This window comes from Oryx dammah, unplaced genomic scaffold (assembly GCF_014754425.2).
Source record: "Oryx dammah isolate SB20612 unplaced genomic scaffold, SCBI_Odam_1.1 HiC_scaffold_6, whole genome shotgun sequence".
Taxonomy (NCBI): domain Eukaryota; kingdom Metazoa; phylum Chordata; class Mammalia; order Artiodactyla; family Bovidae; genus Oryx; species Oryx dammah.
Genome location: NW_024070190.1, coordinates 9,301,300 through 9,320,091, shown reverse-complemented (window position 1 = coordinate 9,320,091; position 18,792 = coordinate 9,301,300). Strand labels below are relative to the sequence as shown.

Genomic DNA, 18,792 nt, shown 5'->3' with positions numbered 1-18,792 from the left:
TGTGTGTGTGTGTGTGTGTGTGTGTGTGTGTGTGTGTGTGTGTGTTACTCACAGGAGGACAGAGGGGTCGCTGCTCTGCCTGCTCAGATGGTAGGAAAGTGCAACCAAGAGGCCACAGAAAGCTGAAAACAGTGCCGGGATGTGCTGCGTGCTCCAGGGTTCCTGAGCAAAAGATCAGAAAGCCAAGTCATTCCACAGGTGGGTGTGGAAGAGCAGGATCGCATTCCAGAACATACTTAGCTGGCCTCCCCGAGGTCCAGCTGGATAGACATGGTGCTCTGGGATCATTCCCACCAGTGGACATGTAAGCATCTGACGGCTCCTGGAAATCTTGCCCATGAATGTACCAGCATTGATTTTGAGTGGGCATTTCAAACAAATTGTACACGGCGATCAGCCCTGGGATTTCTTTGGAAGGAATGATGCTAAAGCTGAAACTCCAGTACTTTGGCCACCTCATGCAAAGAGTTGACTCATTGGAAAAGACTCTGATGCTGGGAGGGATTGGGGGCAGGAGGAGAAGGGGACGACAGAGAATGAGATGGCTGGATGGCATCACTCACTCGATGGACGTGAATCTGAGTGAACTCCAGGAGTTGGTGATGGACACGGAGGCCTGGTGTGCTGCAATTCATAGGGTCGCAGAGTCGGACACGACTGAGCGACTGAACTGACTGACTGACTGATTTTAACTTCATCTTTTCTGAAATTAAGTACAGGATTTTTATAAGATGAAACATTAAGCACATGTTGCTGTTTTTGGATTCAATATAATACTTAACAATAACTATAAAGATTGTATTTATTAATATTTATTTAATCAATGGTTTAAAAGGGAGTGAGTGCATGTGAGCTCAGTCACTTCCGTCATGCCCAATTCTTTGTGATGCTATGGACTGTAGCCCGCCAGGCTCCTCTGTCCATGGGCTTCTGCAAGCAAGAATACCAGAGTGGGTTGCCATGTCCTCCTCCAGGGGATCTTCCCAACCCAGGGATTAAATCCACGTCTCCTGTGCATGTGTCCATATGGCATAAGAAACCAAATCAACTAGTGGACTTAGGCTCCGTGAAGAGAAAAACGGCTCAAAAGGAAAACAGCAAGATACTTCACAATTAATTGGATATCAGCCCAGATGCCAATAACCAAGGCACTGCACCCAGGGCAAAGAAGAAACGCAGGGAATATGTGTTCCCATTGTGAGCAGTGCAGTGATCTGGGACTGAAGTCTCCTTCCTGATAGAAGCATCATGTCTTTTACATAAGGAAGGAAACCTCTGTATATTCAGCCTTTTCAACCTCCATCAAGAGAATCTGCCAATGGCTTCCGAAAGCTGGACCGAGGAAAGGACTCCAAGACTTCTCCCTTAAGATTTTGATCCCTTAACTCACCGAGTGCCTTATTTGATAAGGACAAATTGCTCATTTTGCTTAAAATCAAAAATACAAGTGACTGAGTCAAGTGTGCTCATATTATACTTGTAACCACTCAGATGGGCTGAAGGAGTCTACGTTATACCGGGAACACAGAAGGGTTTCAGTTTCACAAGTCTCTCCCTCCTAGACATTAAAGTGCATTCCTTCTGTCTCTGCCCCAGTCCTGTCCCTCCAGGACCTGGAGAGCAGTATCTGGAAGGAACTGAAGGCACCCAGCCTCTCGGGGGCTGCAGAGCTATAGCGGAGCAGTCAGGAGGCAAGGCCAGCCACTGATGCACCTCCAGCCGTCCAGTCTCCACCAAGGGCTCCTCCAAGCTCTCAGATCACTATTCTCAGGGCTAGTGCAGGGAGTCTCTGGGGTCCTGAAGGCTCCAAGGCTTCACTTATTATTTTCCTGATTCTTCCCATCAATTTTGCCAGTGAATTCCAGAGCAGTTAGAAAAGCATTCTCTGCCTTCCTCTTCTCTTCCCTTTGGAGTCAGCAAAGTGCCCTCTCAGCGCCCTCTTCCCATGCCCAGGGACAAAGGTTCTTCCTTCTTTCTTGGGCTGACCTGCTCTTCATGCCCACGAAGTCCTCCTCTTAGTCCACACACATCCCTGACCTGGAGGACAGATATCCTCTCTTTTTAAAATTTATTTATTTTAATTGGAGACTAATTACTTTACAATATTATAGTGGTTTTTGCCATACATTGACATGAATCAGCCACGGGTGTACATGTGTTCCCCATCCTGAACCCCCCTCCCACCTCCCTCCCCATCCCATCCCTCAGGGTCATCCCAGTGCACTCACGCTGAGCACCCTGTTTCATGCATCGAACCTGGACTGACAATCTATTTCACATATGGTAATATACATGTTTCAATGCCATTCTCCCAAATCATCTCACCCTCGCCTTCTCCCACAGAGTCCAAAAGTCTTTTCTTTTGTCTCTTTTGCTGTCTCACATACAGGGTCATCGTTACCATCTTTCTAAATTCCATATATATGCATTAATATACTGTACTGGTGTTTTCTTTCTGACTTACCTCACTCTGTATAATAGGCTCCAGTTTCATCCACCTCATTAGAACTGATTCAAATGCATTTTTTTAATGGCTGAGTAATATTCCTTTGTGTATATGTACCACAGCTTTCTTATCCATTCATCTGCTGATGGACATCTAGGTTGCTTCATGTCCTATCTATTTTAAACAGTGCTGCGATGAACACTGGGGTACACGTGTCTCTTCCTGGTTTCCTTGGTGTGTATGCCCAGCAGTGGGATTGCTGGGTTGTATGGCAGTTCTATTTCCAGTTTTTTAAGGAATTTCCACACTGTTCTCCATAGTGGCTATACTAGTTTGCATTCCCACCAACAGTGTAAGGGAGTTCCCTTTTCTCCACACCCTCTCCAGCATTTACTGCTTATAGACTTTTGGATAGCAGCCATTCTGACCAGCATGAGATGGTACCTCATTGTGGTTTTGCTTTGCATTTCTCTGATAATCAGTGATGTTGAGCATCTTTTCATGTGTTTGTTAGCCATCTGTATGTCTTCTTTGCAGAAATGTCTCTTTAGTTCTTTGGCCCATTTTTTGATTGGGTCGTTTATTTTTCTGGAATTGAGCTGCAGGAGCTGCTTGTATATTTTTTGAGATTAATTCTTTGTTAGTTGCTTCATTTGGTATTTTTTTTCTCCCATTCTGAAGGCTGTCTTTTCACCTTGCTTATAGTTTCATTCATTGTGAAAAAGCTTTTAAGATTAATTAGGTCCCATTTGTTTATTTTTGCTTTTATTTCCATTACTCTGGGAGGTGGGTCATAGAGGATCCTGCTGTGATTTATGTCAGAGTGTTTTGCCTATGTTTTCCCCTAGAAGTTTTATAGTTTCTGGTCTTATGTTTAGATCTTTAATCCATTTTGAGTTTATTTTTGTGTATGGTGTTAGAAAGTGTTCTAGTTTCATTCTTTTACAGGTGGTTGACCAGTTTTCTCAGCACCACGTATTAAAGAGATTGTCTTTTCTCCATTATATATTCTTGCCTCCTTTGTCAAAGATAAGGTGTCCATAGGTGCATGGATTTATCTCTGGGCTTTCTATTTTGTTCCATCGATCTATATTTCTGTCTTTGTGCCAGTACCATACTATCTTGATGACTGTAGCTTTGTAGTATAGCCTGAAGTCAGGCAGGTTGATTCTTCCAGTTCCATTCTTCTTTCTCAAGACTGCTTTGGCTATTCGAGGTTTTTTTTATTTCCATACAAATTGTGAAATTATTTGTTCTAGTTCTCTGAAAAATACCGTTGGTAGCTTGATAGAGATTGCATTGAATCTATAAATTGCTTTGGGTAGTATACTCATTTTCACTATATTGATTCTTCTGATCCATGAACATGGTATATTTCTCCATCTATTTGTGTCATCTTTGATTTCTTTCATAAGTGTTTCATAGTTTTCTATATATAGGTCCTTTGTTTCTTTAGGTAGATATTTTCCCTAAGTATTTTATTCTTTGCATTGCAATGGTGAATGGAATTGTTTCCTTAATTTCTCTGTTTTCTCATTGTTAGTGTATAGGAATGCAAGGGATTTCTGTGTATTAACTGTATATCCTGCAACTTGACTATATTCATTGATTAGCTCTAGTAATTTTCTGGTGGTGTATTTAGGCTTTTCTATGTAGAGGATCATGTCATTTGCAAACAGTGAGAGTTTTACTTCTTTTCCAATATGGGTTCCTTTTATTTCTTTGTCTTCTCTGATTGCGGTGGCTAAAACTTCCAAAACTATGTTGAATAGTAATGGTGAGAGTGGGCACCCTTGTCTTGTTCCTGACTTTAGGGGAAAAGCTTTCAATTTTTCACCATTGAAGATAATGTTTGCTGTGGGTTTACCATATATGGCTTTTATTATGTTGAGGTATGTTCCTTCTATGCTTGCTTTATGGAGGCTTTTTTTTTTTAATCATAAACAGATGTTGAGTTTTGTCAAAGGCTTTCTCTGCATCTATTGAGATAATCATATGGTTTTTATCTTTCAATTTGTTAATGTGGTGTATCACATTGATTGATTTGCAAATATTGATGAATCCTTGCATCCCTGGGATAAAGCCCACTTGGTCATGAGGTATGATCTTTTAAATATGTTGTTGGATTCTGTTTGCTAGAATTTTGTTAAGGATTTTTGCATCTATGTTCATCAGTGATATTGGTCTGTAGTTTTCTTTTTTTTCATTGGTCCCTACTGCCCTGCCTGGTTGGATGGCATCACTGACTCAATGGACATGAGTTTGAGCAGACTGAGGGCAATAGTGAAGGACAGGGAAGCCTGATATGCTGCAGTTCACGGGGCTACAAAGAGTCAGATAAGACTTAGCAACTGAACAAAAACTGCCCTGCCTATAAAGATGCTGAAGTTGCTGACATCTTTATGAAACTAACATGCTATTGTAAACCAACTAGCTGTCAATAAAGTAAAATAAAAATGCAAAGCTTCCCCACCTCAGTTACCCCGCAAAGCCAGGGTGCTCTCTCCTCTCCTCCAGTGCCCCCGTCAGCCTTGCAGGAGGCTCCTGACCTGCCACTGCTTCTGTCACATAAGGCATCTCCTCACAGCACAGGCTTCAAGGCGAGCCAACGTGGATCTGAATCCTAGTCCTGCCAGGGATGAGCTGTGTGGCCTTGGTTAAGTTACTTTACATCTCTGAATACCGTGTTAGCTTGCTGTTCTTCAGAAAATAACACATACACAAGGGTTGCTGCAAGGGTACTTTTCTATACACCTGGTCATTTTTTAAAGTTGTTGGTTATGAGAGGTTCAATGCAGCCTCTTGGTTGACTGGTACCCAGGGCTCTGTGCCAGACTGTCCTGGGCTCTTTCCTCTGCTTCTATCCACAGTCAGCTGGTCCTAATGTGTTATTGATGCACCTTGCAACATACCTCCAATTGGTCCCTTCCTTTTATTGCATCCAACTGGGGCAGCTTTCCACTGCCTTATTCCAGGGCTATTGTTAACCGCTTCATAATGGGAAGATCTAATGATGGTCTCCACATCCCTCCCCACAACACTCCTCATTCCACTGACCCCATGATTCATCCCCCTTGTAATAAAAGAGTGGACCTCCTTCCATAAAATGCAAATCAGTCACATGATTGCCCTCAATCAGTATTTTTCAGAAATTCCTATTCCCTCCCCAAATAATCTACTCCACAGGAAGCTAATAACCCAACTAGGATCTGGCCCAAGCTCAACTCTTCAGCCTCCTTCCACACATTTAGGAGAGTCACAGCAGCACAACCATAAAAATGTGTTGCCCATCACCCCACCTTCACGTGCAACAGTTCATCTGCCCAGAGAGCTCTTCCACAATGAACCAAGTTCATTCCCCTCTGCCTGGTGAACTCCTATCCATGCTTCAGTGCCCAGTATAAAAAGTCCCACCTGCTTGGTGCAATCTCCCTCACTTCCCAGACAAATAGAAGCCATCCCCTTATATCAGAACCATCTTTAATACACATCTACATCAGTTTTTAAGATATCGTAGTCCTGTTACTTGTGGGCATGGGTAGGAGTTGCCGTCTCAGGATTCCCTGGGGAAGGGCAGTTTGCATCTCCCTTGACCTGTACTTGTCACCGATGTTACGACATCAACCCATCCTTGAGAAAATGACTATACAATTACAGTTTTCATGATTATATTCATCCCTCTTCTATGACCCTTATGTAAAAAATGTTTCAACAAGGAAAGATGGGGCTGGGCGTGAGTGGGAGGGAGGCTCAAGAAGAAGGGGATATATGTATATTTACAGCTGATTCACATTGTTGTTCAGCAGAAAGTAGCACAACACTGTAAAGCAAATATCCTCCAATTAAAAAAAAAGAAAAAGAAATATTCTTGTGCAGTTCAACACCTTCAATATCACCTTGGCAGAAAGGATTTCAATAATAAAGATATACAAAACATTGTATAGATTAAAAAAAAGAAAGAAAGAAAAGAAGGTGAAGAAAATAGGTAGCTTAGATCAAATGTGGGCCAGGCAGTGAAATGCCACAGAAATGATAGACTATCAGAGCAAAGATATCTCATGAACTTAAAAGTAATTTTTTTCATTCCAACCACACCCCCAGTGACAGACAATTTATTCTGGAACTTGGGAGTTTTAGTCTTTCTTGAAAGTTCATTCACCCAACATTTATTGGCCACCTCCCAGGTGCCAGGCACCAAGGAGCACAACTCTGTGGAGAACAGCACAGGTGTCGAGGGAGGGAAGAATACGAGTAATTGTGATGAGGAGTGACAGGCAATGGACAGGGAAGTGCCTGGTGCTGGGTGCTCACTGGGCAGGAAGCAGACGTTCCAATGAGTCCAGAGAGTGGCATTTAAGTGGAGCCTCACACAGAAGACATGCGGAGAATACCGTCCTTCCCCTGCAGTGGCTTCTGGGAGGCCCAAGCTGGGCTCTGGGGGCACTGGGGGTGCATGGAGCTGACCTGTGCCATCCTTACCTATACTCTTCCTCTCCCTGCTCTGGACACCCCCCTCACCTTCTCCTCTTTCATCTCATACTTGGTTGTTACAAAAACATGGACAAAAAGTTTTCCAAAAGAGCGAAACCTGCTAAATGCCATTTCCTCCCTCTGATTTCTCTGTGCTTGCCTCTTTACGTGTTTAATTCACAATTTTGTGAAGGTAGAGGGCTTCCTTTCAAATGCAGCCCATTAAGAATGCAAAAAGGAAAAAATCATTATGAGAAGGAGTTAGTAACCATGACCATGAAAATAATGGTCCCTGAAAGGAACAAGGAGAAACAAGTCAGGGGAATATATGTCAGCAGAAGTGGATTCCAGGCTCATCACTTCCTGGAATGAATGATTCTGTGGAAGGGACTTGGTGGTTCAGCTTCTGCTTCTGTAAAAAGGTAACAATGACACCCTTCCTGAAATACTGCTGCAATGCCTCAATGATATTTGAATGGCCTTCCATGCTGCAAAGTAGTGTGCTGGTGTTAGTTTTTCATTAATTGGAAAAGAAAGGGCACCCATGATAGATGGTCTTTGCAGACAATAAATTAAAGTGAAACTAAATATACTTAAATAATTAAGTTTACCTACTTTTATTCACCCAATACCCTTATCTAATTCTTCTCTCATTTACTCTCTACTTAATTAAATCTCTGCAGTGCAAACGTGAAAGGACAGCGCCTAGTACTGAGGGACTCTCCCTTTTTACCTACTAAACTAGCAGTTAGTAGGCAAGAGAACAGGAGGTAAAAATGTCTAATGTGAAACAGTGAAGTTAGAGGGGGGGGGACACTGCCCCCATTCCTTCTACTTCTTAGCATTTATCTCAGCTTGTCACTACAGGTCTGTATAAAGATCATTTGATTAATCTGTGATCCCTCCACTGGGTCAAGCCCATTGACAGCAGAGACTCATGTTTTATCCCAGTGTTTTCTGAACACTCTGTGCAGGGCCCAGGCCCTGAAAGGCCCTTAATAAATATGTATGGTACCAATGCCCTGGATTTGAACAACCGTTACTTCCTTATTCTGCAATGCAGACCTAAGAAGGGAACCACCCAGATCATTTTATTTAGGTATCTACAAGAACACAGAAGGTTGGTTTTTCCCAGTGCAGAGCAGTAGTTAAAAGCATGGGCTCTGGTGCAGGACTGCCGGTTCCCTCTCAACTCTGCTGATTATTAGCACAAAGATACTGGGCAAGCTTTTAAGCCTCAGTTTCCTTTTTGGGTGGTGCTAGTGATAAAAACTTGCATGGAGAATCCCAGGGACGGGGGAGGCTGGTGGGCTGCCGTCTATGGGGTCGCACAAAGTTGGACACGACTGAAGTGACTTAGCAGCAGCAGTGATAAAGACTGTTCCCCTGGTGGCTCAGATGGTAAAGAATCTGCCTGCAGTGTAGGAGACCTGGGTTTGATCCCTGGATCAGGGAGATCCCCTGGAGAAGGGAATGGCAACCCACTCCAGTATTCTTGCCTGGAGAAATCCATGGACAGAGGAACCTGGTGGGCAAAGAACCCACCAGCCAATGCAGGAGACATAAGAGATCGGATCGTTTGTTAGATGAATGAACAGCTCTGTGGCCACAGGGACAGGACAGAAGGGACCGCATTTCCTTTAACAATGTAAACATGAGATGACGCCAGAGTGGCACTTATTCTTCCAAGAAGCAGGGTGCGATGAAGGTTGGCAAGGAGTTCAAATTCCAGGTGTGGCTGTGCGTATTTTCCACCTAACCTCAGATCCTCACACAACTCTTCCCAGAAAGAACCTGGGCTCCCCTGAGCTTGGACAGGCTGCAAAAAGGCAGACCACTTGGATCTCCCCGGGCTTTCTACTGGCAACACCCTCAAGCTCCGAGTTCTTTGCCTTGTTCATTTTTTCAACCGATGCAGTTATATAATATATAAAAAAAGGAGGCAAATTTCTCAGGAAATCATGGCTAGAAAGACTATTTGGATATACACGAGTGATTTTTTCATGTTTAGAATGCCAACATTTGCAAAACCATGCCATCTTCAGGAAAGATTATTTTCAATTTGGAAGAGGTCTTCTTAACTGAAAATATCATCCCTTCAAATTATAAATCAAATAATAAAATAGAGAGAATGGAAGAGACTCACTCAAAGTGGCAAGATAGGGACCAAGCCCCTACTTCAGTGCACTGTATCTTACACCACCCTAAACACTTCTACAGCCAACTGTGCAAAGCATGTGGATGGACGTCTCATGACTTCCCATTTCAAAAGGCTGGGTATCACTATAATTGATAGAAGTTCCCAGCTTTAGAGGTTGTTTCATTATTGTATCTCTGCCATTCAATAGTGTTGGACATCTTTTTAGATAACTGCCTGTTTTAGGGTTTGTTATAACACGTGGTAGGGTGATAGCCCAAAGGAAGAAGTTATTTGAGAGGGGCTCAGAGGCAGATTTCTAGAGGCCTGACTAAAGAGCTTGGCTGCAAAGGAATGAACTTGGGAAGAGCATATTCCAAGTCATGCAAGCATATAATTCTTCATTCTGCATTCAAGCATGGCCTGGGTATGTATACTGCTAGGTTAATTTCTAAAGGTACCACTCTAACTCACAGACTTAGAGAATGAATTTATGGTTACGAGGGGGGAAGGATGGGGGAAAGGGATAGATTGGGAGTTTGGGACTGACATGTACACACTGCTATATTTAACGTGGATAACCAACAAGGACCTACTGTATAGCACAGGAAACTGCTCAGTGTTATGTGGCAGCGAGGATGGGAGGGGAGTCTAGGGGAGAATGGATACATGTATATGTATGGCTGAGCTCCTTTGCTGTCCAAATGAAACTATCACAAAAGTTGTTATACTCCAATATAAAATAAGTTTAAAATAAAAAAATTAAAAATAAAAAAGATTTTAAAAGGTACCACTCTCAAATATATATGAAGTTCACAGGAAGAATTAAGCATGTAGAAAATATACTGAAGGGAAATAACCTTTATGGTTTATCAACCCCAAACTTTCTGCACTGGGAAGAGAGACAGCTGGGTGCCACTGACTCTGAAGATAAAACTAAAGGAAGTAATCTTTGACATCAGCAAGGGAATCTGGATGTAATTTAAGGAAAAACTTCCTGACATTGATGACTCAATAAAGTACAATTAGGGAAACATTAGCATTTCCTTTTCCCAATTATTTTAAAACAGATATTTTCCATGGAGAGTTAAGAGACAAGCTTGCCTGAGAAAGAAGAAACTGCTGGAAATGTCTCTTCTTATGCTTTCACTGCATAGGAATATACTGCTTTTACAGCTCTGCAATTTAACACACACACAACTAAATAAATGGAGAACAAGAAGCAACTATTCAGGATCATTTTACAAAACTGAGATTTGTGGTGGAGGGGACACAGAAAGATAAAATGGCTTTGTCCATTTCTTCCATTCCTTTCTCCTTAATCTGACAGTCCCCCTCCAGACTGTTCAGTCCCGAGTCACTGCATGTACTACTCGCTCCAGGGCCTTGGCTTGCCTCCCTGTCCAGGCTCTTTGGGCAGGTCTGCCCTGCACAGGTGGGAACCCTGTAAAAGACTAACTGTGGGATGGATGGGGCTTTCCACAGACTCAGGAGCAGCTAAGGAGCCAAACTTCTAGCAGGAGTTGAGCCCGTCAAGTTCAGAAATATAGTAAAAAAAAAAAAAATGCATTTGAGGATGTTTATATTTCTTAATTTTTAAAACGTATTTTAATAAATAAATTATTTATTTGGCCACACTGTGCAGCATGTGGGATCTTAGTTTCCCAAACTAGGGATTGAACCTCTGTCTCCTGCAGTAGAAGCAGGGAGTCTTAACCACTGGATCACTAGGGAAGTCCCAGGATATTTTAATTTTAATTTTGGGAGAGAGGAGAAAACATTGACACCTGAGGAAGATCCGAACCACAGATCTGAAGAAGGATTTTGAAAGAAAATGATCAAATGCACTGGGTATTTTATCTGAAAAGTTTAGTTTATTGCTCAAATAGTCTTATTTCTGCAGAGAAGTGGAAAGGAAGAGAGGAGATGCTGACTGACATTTTTAATGGACTTTTAAAAATATAGTAGAACATCTGACATTTAAAATAAAGTTTCATATTTTAAATGTACGTTTGTCTTGAATATTACGTAAGTATATAAAATTTATTTTACTCACACACATATATACACAAATATACAGACACACACACACACACATATATATACACACAAATACCTATATTTTGAGGGACAGAGATAAGATTTAAAACCTATTATGCACTGATATGAAGTGTATATTATGTGACAGTTTGCTTCAAAAATCAATGTCCCTAATTTGCTTTGAGAGGAGTCTCATGGGCCCCTGAACTGGGAATGATATGGATTGATGAGTGCTGGCTTCATAAAACTCCCACAGGTTTTGAAATATTTTTATGAGGTAGAAATAAAACTGTCTAATAGTCCTATAATTCTGTGGTAGATTTCATATGCATTTGGGAATTCCTTTGATGAAGACGCATAAGGAAATTCAGCTTTGTATGAAAGTACCTCTCTAAAGAGAATCCTAGTTTGAGCTTTTTTTTCTGCAAAATCTGAGACATCTCTATGATGGAATTTACAGGGCAAACAGAGTTTGGTCATAAAGAGAAGCAAATGGACCAGATTTCACTTTGCTATGCCCTTCATATCAGATTCACACACTCGTTTTAAGGGAAAAGCAATAGATTTTTCTTAGCCCATTAAACATCAGGGCATTTCTGAATCCAGGTTTTCATATATCCTAAAATAAGACCTAGATCATATCACTTTGATATAAGTCCTATTTCTAGGACTATTTTGACATGAATCTTATATTGAAGTAAAAGAAACTCTGTGCCCCTGAAGTTCCAGAAAGATCAGATTCTGTTTATATCTCACGGCCATGGGTCACCGTGCGACTAGCGGGCACTTCTGAGTGTGCACTGGTCACCTCCAAAGCCCCCCAGCACATGCCACAAAGCTCATCCCACAGCAGCTCTGTTGATATCCCCCATGGTCCCGGAACACCCAGGGGGCAGCCCCAGGGCCTAACAATGAGCTTAGTTCATAACAGCCGGTCAATATGTGTTCAGTAAGTAAATAAATGATCACATTAACAAATACTATGAGTAAGACTTCACCGTCTCCTTGAAGAAGGTTTTCCTTATTTCATACCTTTTTTCATTTTTGTGAAAAAACAGCATATGTTTATAATTCAAGACTATTTTAATGAGACTTTCCTGCTAGTCTAATGGTTAGGAATCAGCGTTTCCACTGCAGGGGGCCTGGCTTCAATCACTTGGGAAAATAAGATCCCACAAGCTACATGGTGTGGTCAAAAAAAAGCCAGTCTGACCTTTAAGAATAGGTACTGGAGGAAAATGAGCTCATTCGCTAGCAAGAAAGACTGACAGGCACTACCCAACATAGACAAATGTAGATAAATAAGCACACACACACAGACTTTCTGGAAAATACTGACTGGTGGCTCAGTGGCAAAGAATCCACCTGCCAGTGCAGGAGATGTGGGAGATGTGGATTTGATCCCTGGGTTGTGAAGATCCCCTGGAGAAGGAAATGGCAACCCACTCCAGCATTCTTGCCTGGAAAATCCCAAGGACAGAAGCCTGGTGGGCTACAGTCCATGAAGTTCCAAAGAGTCAGACACGACTTAGTGACTAAACAAACAAACAAAACCACCCAACATAGATAATAGACAAATAAGCACACAAACACACATACACACAAACTTTCTGGAAACTACTGCTATTTACCTTCCTTCTCATAGCCCTCTTCTCTGTCATCTGCATTTACTCAATCCAAAAGTTTATAGAGTATCTTTGAGGCAACAGTAGACTTTTTACAGGATATGAAAAGAAACATATATAAACCATAGTCATGACCTTTAGGCGCTCATGGTCAAACTAGGGGTGAAGAAAAGTACTTACGAACAACATCAGCGAAATAGAACCGATATACCAAGCAAGAGCTTGACTAGGCTATAGTCTGCATGACATACACTATCACGTCCAGACTACAGCCCATCTTTAAAGCCAGGGATCACATCTTAAACATGAGGAAACAGAGGCTTCTACTGTACTACTTATTGCGGGAATATCTGTATTTCCCACTGAACTAATTATATTCAGAATAGATAAGAATCGACATGAACACCAAAAGGACAATATTGCCCACAGAATTTTGGAAGAGAGAAAGATAGACTCCCACTGGCATGGCCAGGACTAGCATAGTTTTCCATCTCCACTGGGACCACCACTGCTCACAGCGCAGGCCTGGAATTCTTTTCCACCCACCTTCCCCTCTCCCTATCCACCACTCTACAAACTGGACAGCCACCAAATCCTACCAATGCTGATTTCACTACACTTCCTGGATCTGATCCTTTTAAACTCCGTACATCCTGTCTAAATCTGACTCCAGATCTTACTTTACTCAGCAACTGCAATTCCATTTTGAACAACTGAGCTATCATTCTTCCTCCTGTTTTTGTCCCCGCATATCAGTATCCACTGCCACTGTCAAAGGCATCCAACATTATTTTAAGGATCCAACCAATGGTGACTGGCTTTGGAGACCAATGTGTTGTTGCTGTTTAATCACAAAGTCATGTCCGACTCTCTTGCGACCCCATGGACTGTAGCCTACCCGGCTCCTCTGTCCATGGCATTTTTCAGGCAATACTGGAGCGGGTTGCCTCTCCCTTCTCCAAGGAATCTTCCCTATAACTCAGGGATCGAACCCATGTCTCCTGCATTACCAGCAGATTCTTTACTGCTGAGCCACCAGGGAAAACTAAGAGATCAATTATACATGTTCAACTTTCTAGGAGATGAATGTGACAGAAAGTACTTGCTGCTCATCTAATATTCATCTGCCCTTCTTCCCAACCTTACTAGCTGTCCGGACAGCTAAAAGACTTGTAATTCCCATTCCATCGCAGCTAGGAGTGACATGGATCTACCCATAAAATATAATCTGAAATCTAGAGTAATAAAAGTGAATTGCAACTTGGAATTTGTTTTCAGACGTATTACTATTAACAGCATCACCATTATGTTCACTGACATCATCACCATCAACTAATTATGCTATTAATAATAATACTTTCCATTTGTGTTGGTTTTCTACTGCAGTGCAACAAATCCCCACAAACAGTGGCTTAAACAACACAATGTATGATCTTGCAGGGTACTGCCTGAGGCATCAGGGCATGGCGTGACTGGTTCCTCTGCTCAGGTCCCATCAGGCTGAAATCCATGAGACTGCAGTGTCACCCAAGGCAGCAGTTTTACTGAGACTTGGGTCTTCTTCCAAGCTCACTTCTGGCTGACAGAATTCAGTTTCCTTGCAGCTATAGGACTGAATTTTCTTGCTGGCCTTTGCTGGGATCTGCTGGAGATCTGACAGCGCAGTCCTCGCCATGGGCCATTTGCAACATTGTTGACTTCTTCCTGGCCACAGGGAGGGTCTCTGCTCTTTCTTCTGCCTCTGACCTCTAAACCTTCTCTTAAAGGGCGTGTCTGACTGGGTCAGACCCATCCAGATAATCTCTCTTCTGACTGACTTCAAGTTAACTGATCAGGGACTTTGGTTACATCTCAAAATCCCTCCACCTCTGCCAGATGCCGTAACTAATCACAGAGTGACACCTTATCGTACTCCTGGATCACTCACATTCAGAGGGCAGAAATTATATAGTGTGGGCACACCAGGGGACAGGAGTCTTGGGGCAATCTCAGAATCCTGCCCACCACAGCATTTAATGAAAACCCCTGAGCTAGGCACTTTATATACATTATTAATTTAATTTCATTCACTTCTGACAGCATTCATATGAAGTAGCTATTACTAATCCATTTTACAATTGGAAAAAAACAATGTGAATTAGCCATGTGCCCTTAGGCAAAAGCTTCAGCACTCTTTGTTCACATTCACCACTGGAATATAAAAATGCTATTACCTTCCTTATGTATTACATGGAGTTATTAAAAAAAAAGGACAAATGAGGAAACACTTGGAAAATTATTCTGAAAATTAAAGTACCATGGATCTGCAAGGTATCTTATATGCCTGTGAATGGTTCTTTTGACTAGAAAAATATATGTATACTTCAAATGTGCTCGGGAGAAGGGCATGGAAGTGAGATTTTGAAAAGGCATAAGATTCGGGAACTGTAATGTTAAGTCTCTTCGTCACTCTCTGGATTTCTATTTCCTCACTTTAAATAATAAAATGGTGCACTGGGATGACCCAGAGAGATGATATGGGGAGGGTGGTGGGAGGGGGGTTCAGGATTGGGAACTCCCGTACACCCAGGGCAGATTCATGTCAATGTATGGCAAAACCAATACAGTATTGTAAAGTAAAATAAATAAATAAATAAATAAAATAAAAATAAATAAATAATAAAATGAAGGGGCTGGGATAGAGGATGTATAAAGTCTATTTCAGAACTAAAACTATTCTATGAGTTTGTTTTATATTTATATTAAAGATCTGAACGCAGGGGGAAAGCCATTGTTTTAGCTGCAACCCTGTAGTACCTGGAAGAACGTGAGCAAACTCTCCCACAGTAGTTGTTAATGATGCTTGGGAAACATTAAATTATAATAATGTACCTCCACCTCTGGATGCCCCTGCCATCAATAAAATAGAATCTCTTTGTAAGGGGTAATAAAAAATAGAAATCATGGTTTTTCCAGACATATAGAAAGCCCAGCTAATTAACTACTGAGCCATTTCTCCAGGGAGCAAATATTCTGGTTGATTCTGTATATCACTGTCAAATAGTTAAGTCAATGAGGGAGTCCATTTACATGTTACTTGCTACCATCTTGGATGAGTCAAAAAGAATATGAAATTAAAAGAGGAATAGAATTTCTTCCTCTAATTAATATTCCAGAGAACAATATTAAACCCCAGTCCCTCAATCTGCTTCAATCAAGTGAGAATAATAAAGATCACGGATACAAATACATATCAAGATCTATATAGAGAAACACATCCTTGGCAAGGCAGCTGATATGTTGAAATTGTTCACAAGGGCCCTTCAATCTATCACTGCGCAGCAGAGATAAAAGGGGAAAAAAATCAATTCCAGTAGTGCAAAGTGTAAGCATAAAAGTCATAAACAAAAGCATCATTAAACAAGAACTGGAATTATAGCTCTGGGTATGTTAGGTTGAATATGGGTGAGCTTTTTCTTTTTTCCTAAGGATCCTCTTGCCAATTTGTTCAACGTATTCATTCAATTCACGGCATTTAATAGGTGCTATTTTTTTAAAGTGAGGAGTCTATCTGAGACCATTAGAATACTCAGGACTCACAAATGAGAAGGGAGAAATGCAAACTGCTCTATTTTTAACTAAAAGGTGTTTCAAAACTGAGATAGAACATTAAGATTCTCTAACAACAGATCATGCTGTTTATCACAAGGCGTGCTTGTTCTATGCTGAGCAAGAAAGTCAATTCCTCTCTGAGACTAAATAAATCTTTCAAAGAACCCCAGTTTCACCTGGTAAAAAGCCTGTTTCAGCATGTAAGTAAACCCCAGAGTCTTTGAAGTGGTCAGTCCCATAACAGAGTTGGCAGTGCGCTTTCAAAGTGGAATCTATTTACTCTGACCCAACAGTGACTTAAGCCGATGGCATGCCATAAACAGAAAGGGAAACAGAAATAAAAGTCTCAGCCCAGGATGGTAAATAGATTTTATCTCTTGGACTGGCTCTGATCACTTGGTACTGGCTGCCTGTAATATGGTCTGGGCATCTCAGAGCCCTGCTGACATCAGTGAGCAAAAATGCTGTCATCAATTAGCAATTTCTGATATGAGGCAGGAACCGGACTTGGGGAGGTGAGGGAATGTCCCACAGCTAGGTAAAAGTCCCCAAAGAGTTCTGTCTTTTTGAAATCCAGTTTCTTCAATAGTTTCCAAAACCTTCTAAGAACTTTGCAAGAAAAAGTTATTTCATAATCCCAGGAGTGTACATTAATTTTGATGACATTTGAACTGGTAATAATGAACCTTGAACACTTGTCAAGGAAATTCCTTGGAGGTCCAGTGATTAAGACTTGGCACATTCATTGCAGGGCCTCGGGTTCAATCCCCAGTCAGGGAACTAAGATCTCTCCAAGCTGAGTGAAAGGGCAAAAAATAAAACAAATAAACAAAAAACACTTGTCAAATGAAATGGGTTTTTCAGAGGATACACCTTCTCCTTTAGAAATTAATCTAAGAAATCCAATGAGTTGCTCCTTTGTGGAAAGCATCCTGAGTTTGGAAGAATATTCTGTCTTCCATAGATTCAACCATGATACTATTATCAATGAATTATTTTTCACTCTTAAATGAGGCTTACCTGATCAAAAACATGAAGCATGAGACAAATGTTCACCATAAGTCAAAGGTTTAGCGTAAGCAGGTATGATTTAATAGTGAGACACTGACAGAGAATCCGGAAGTGAGGTTTTCGGTCTGACCACTCATGGAGTGACTTGGGAAGTCAATTCATTGAACTTTTTAATGTCTTGTTTCCATCACAGCAGAGGCCATCAGCTTATCTATGGCACTCAACACCTTAGAGCTGATGACCTCTTTTTGCTATAAGTTCCTTTCAGGTAATCAGTATTAGTGAGATGCTCTTCATACTCACTGGGCAAAAAACATACATTTTTAGCCTTGCCTAGAAGGTTATCCATGACTTTGAATGCATTCTGCTGAGATATCCAGTCATCCCTGCCCTTCACCATCAGTAGGTTAATACCCTCACCTGCTGTGGTCATGCATCCCTAACTCTGATGAAACCATTTCACATGCTTGACTTAGTCCATGGGAAGGTTCTCAGTCCAGTGGCAAACGAGTCGAAGGTTGCCCTGAACAGCCACCTCCTCTGACAAGTTTTCTCTTTTCTGATCATCTACAGCACGTCCTCATCTTTGATGAATGTTAAATTCCTCAGGAGAAAGATTTGACTTTTTCTCCTTTCATATCTCTATAGTACCTGGCAAAGTCATGTCTAAACAAATAAATTTTGAATATGATTCTTTCAGCTTCTGCCTCAGTTCCCAAGAGCTTGCATGTTCCCATTTCCATCAACCAAGGAAAAGAATATTTCCATCAGATACTACTTGCGGCTCATAGCTGAAAAGAAAGATGAAGTGTGAGGTGCTAGTAAATCTGGCATTAGGAGCACAGGGAACACTACTGGACCTACTACATAGCAGAGGGAACTCGACTCAGTACTCTGAAATGACCTACGTGGGAAAACAGAGTGAAGTAAGCCAGAAAGAAAAACACCAATACAGTCTGCTGTTGCTAAGTCACTTCAATCGTGTCCGACTCTGCACGACCCCATAGGCAGCAGCCCACCAGGCTCCCCCGTCCCTGGGATTCTCCAGGTAAGAACCCTGGAGTGGGTTGCCATTTCCTTCTCCAGTGCATGAAAGTGAAAAGTGAAAGTGAAGTGGCTTAGTCGTGTCTGACCCTCAGCGACCCCATGGACAGCAGCCTACCAGACTCCGTCCATGGGATTTTCCAAGCAAGAGTACTGGAGTGGGGTGCCACTGCCTTCTCCCCCAATACAGTATACTAACACATATATATGGAATTTAGAAAGATGGTAATGATAACCCTCTATGCGAGACAGCAAAAAAGACACAGATGTATAGAACGGACTTTTAGACTCTGTGGGAGAGGGAGAGGGTGGGATGATTTGGGAGAATGGCATTGAAACATGTATACTATCAGGTAAGAAATGAATTGCCAGTCTATGTTCAATACAGGATACAGGATGCTTGGGGCTGGTGCATGGGGATGATCCAG

General features: G+C 41.7%; 1 protein-coding gene across 1 annotated transcript in view; it reads right to left on the bottom strand.

Moving 5' to 3' along the window:
- PCNX2 (pecanex 2) overlaps positions 1 to 18,792 on the bottom strand; it is a 314,554-nt gene that overhangs the window by 190,455 nt on the left and 105,307 nt on the right. Inside the window, exon 16 of the mRNA XM_040242736.1 lies at positions 53 to 162. Within this exon, the coding sequence (XP_040098670.1) occupies positions 53 to 162 (110 nt within the window). The remainder of the gene's footprint in view (positions 1 to 52; positions 163 to 18,792) is intronic.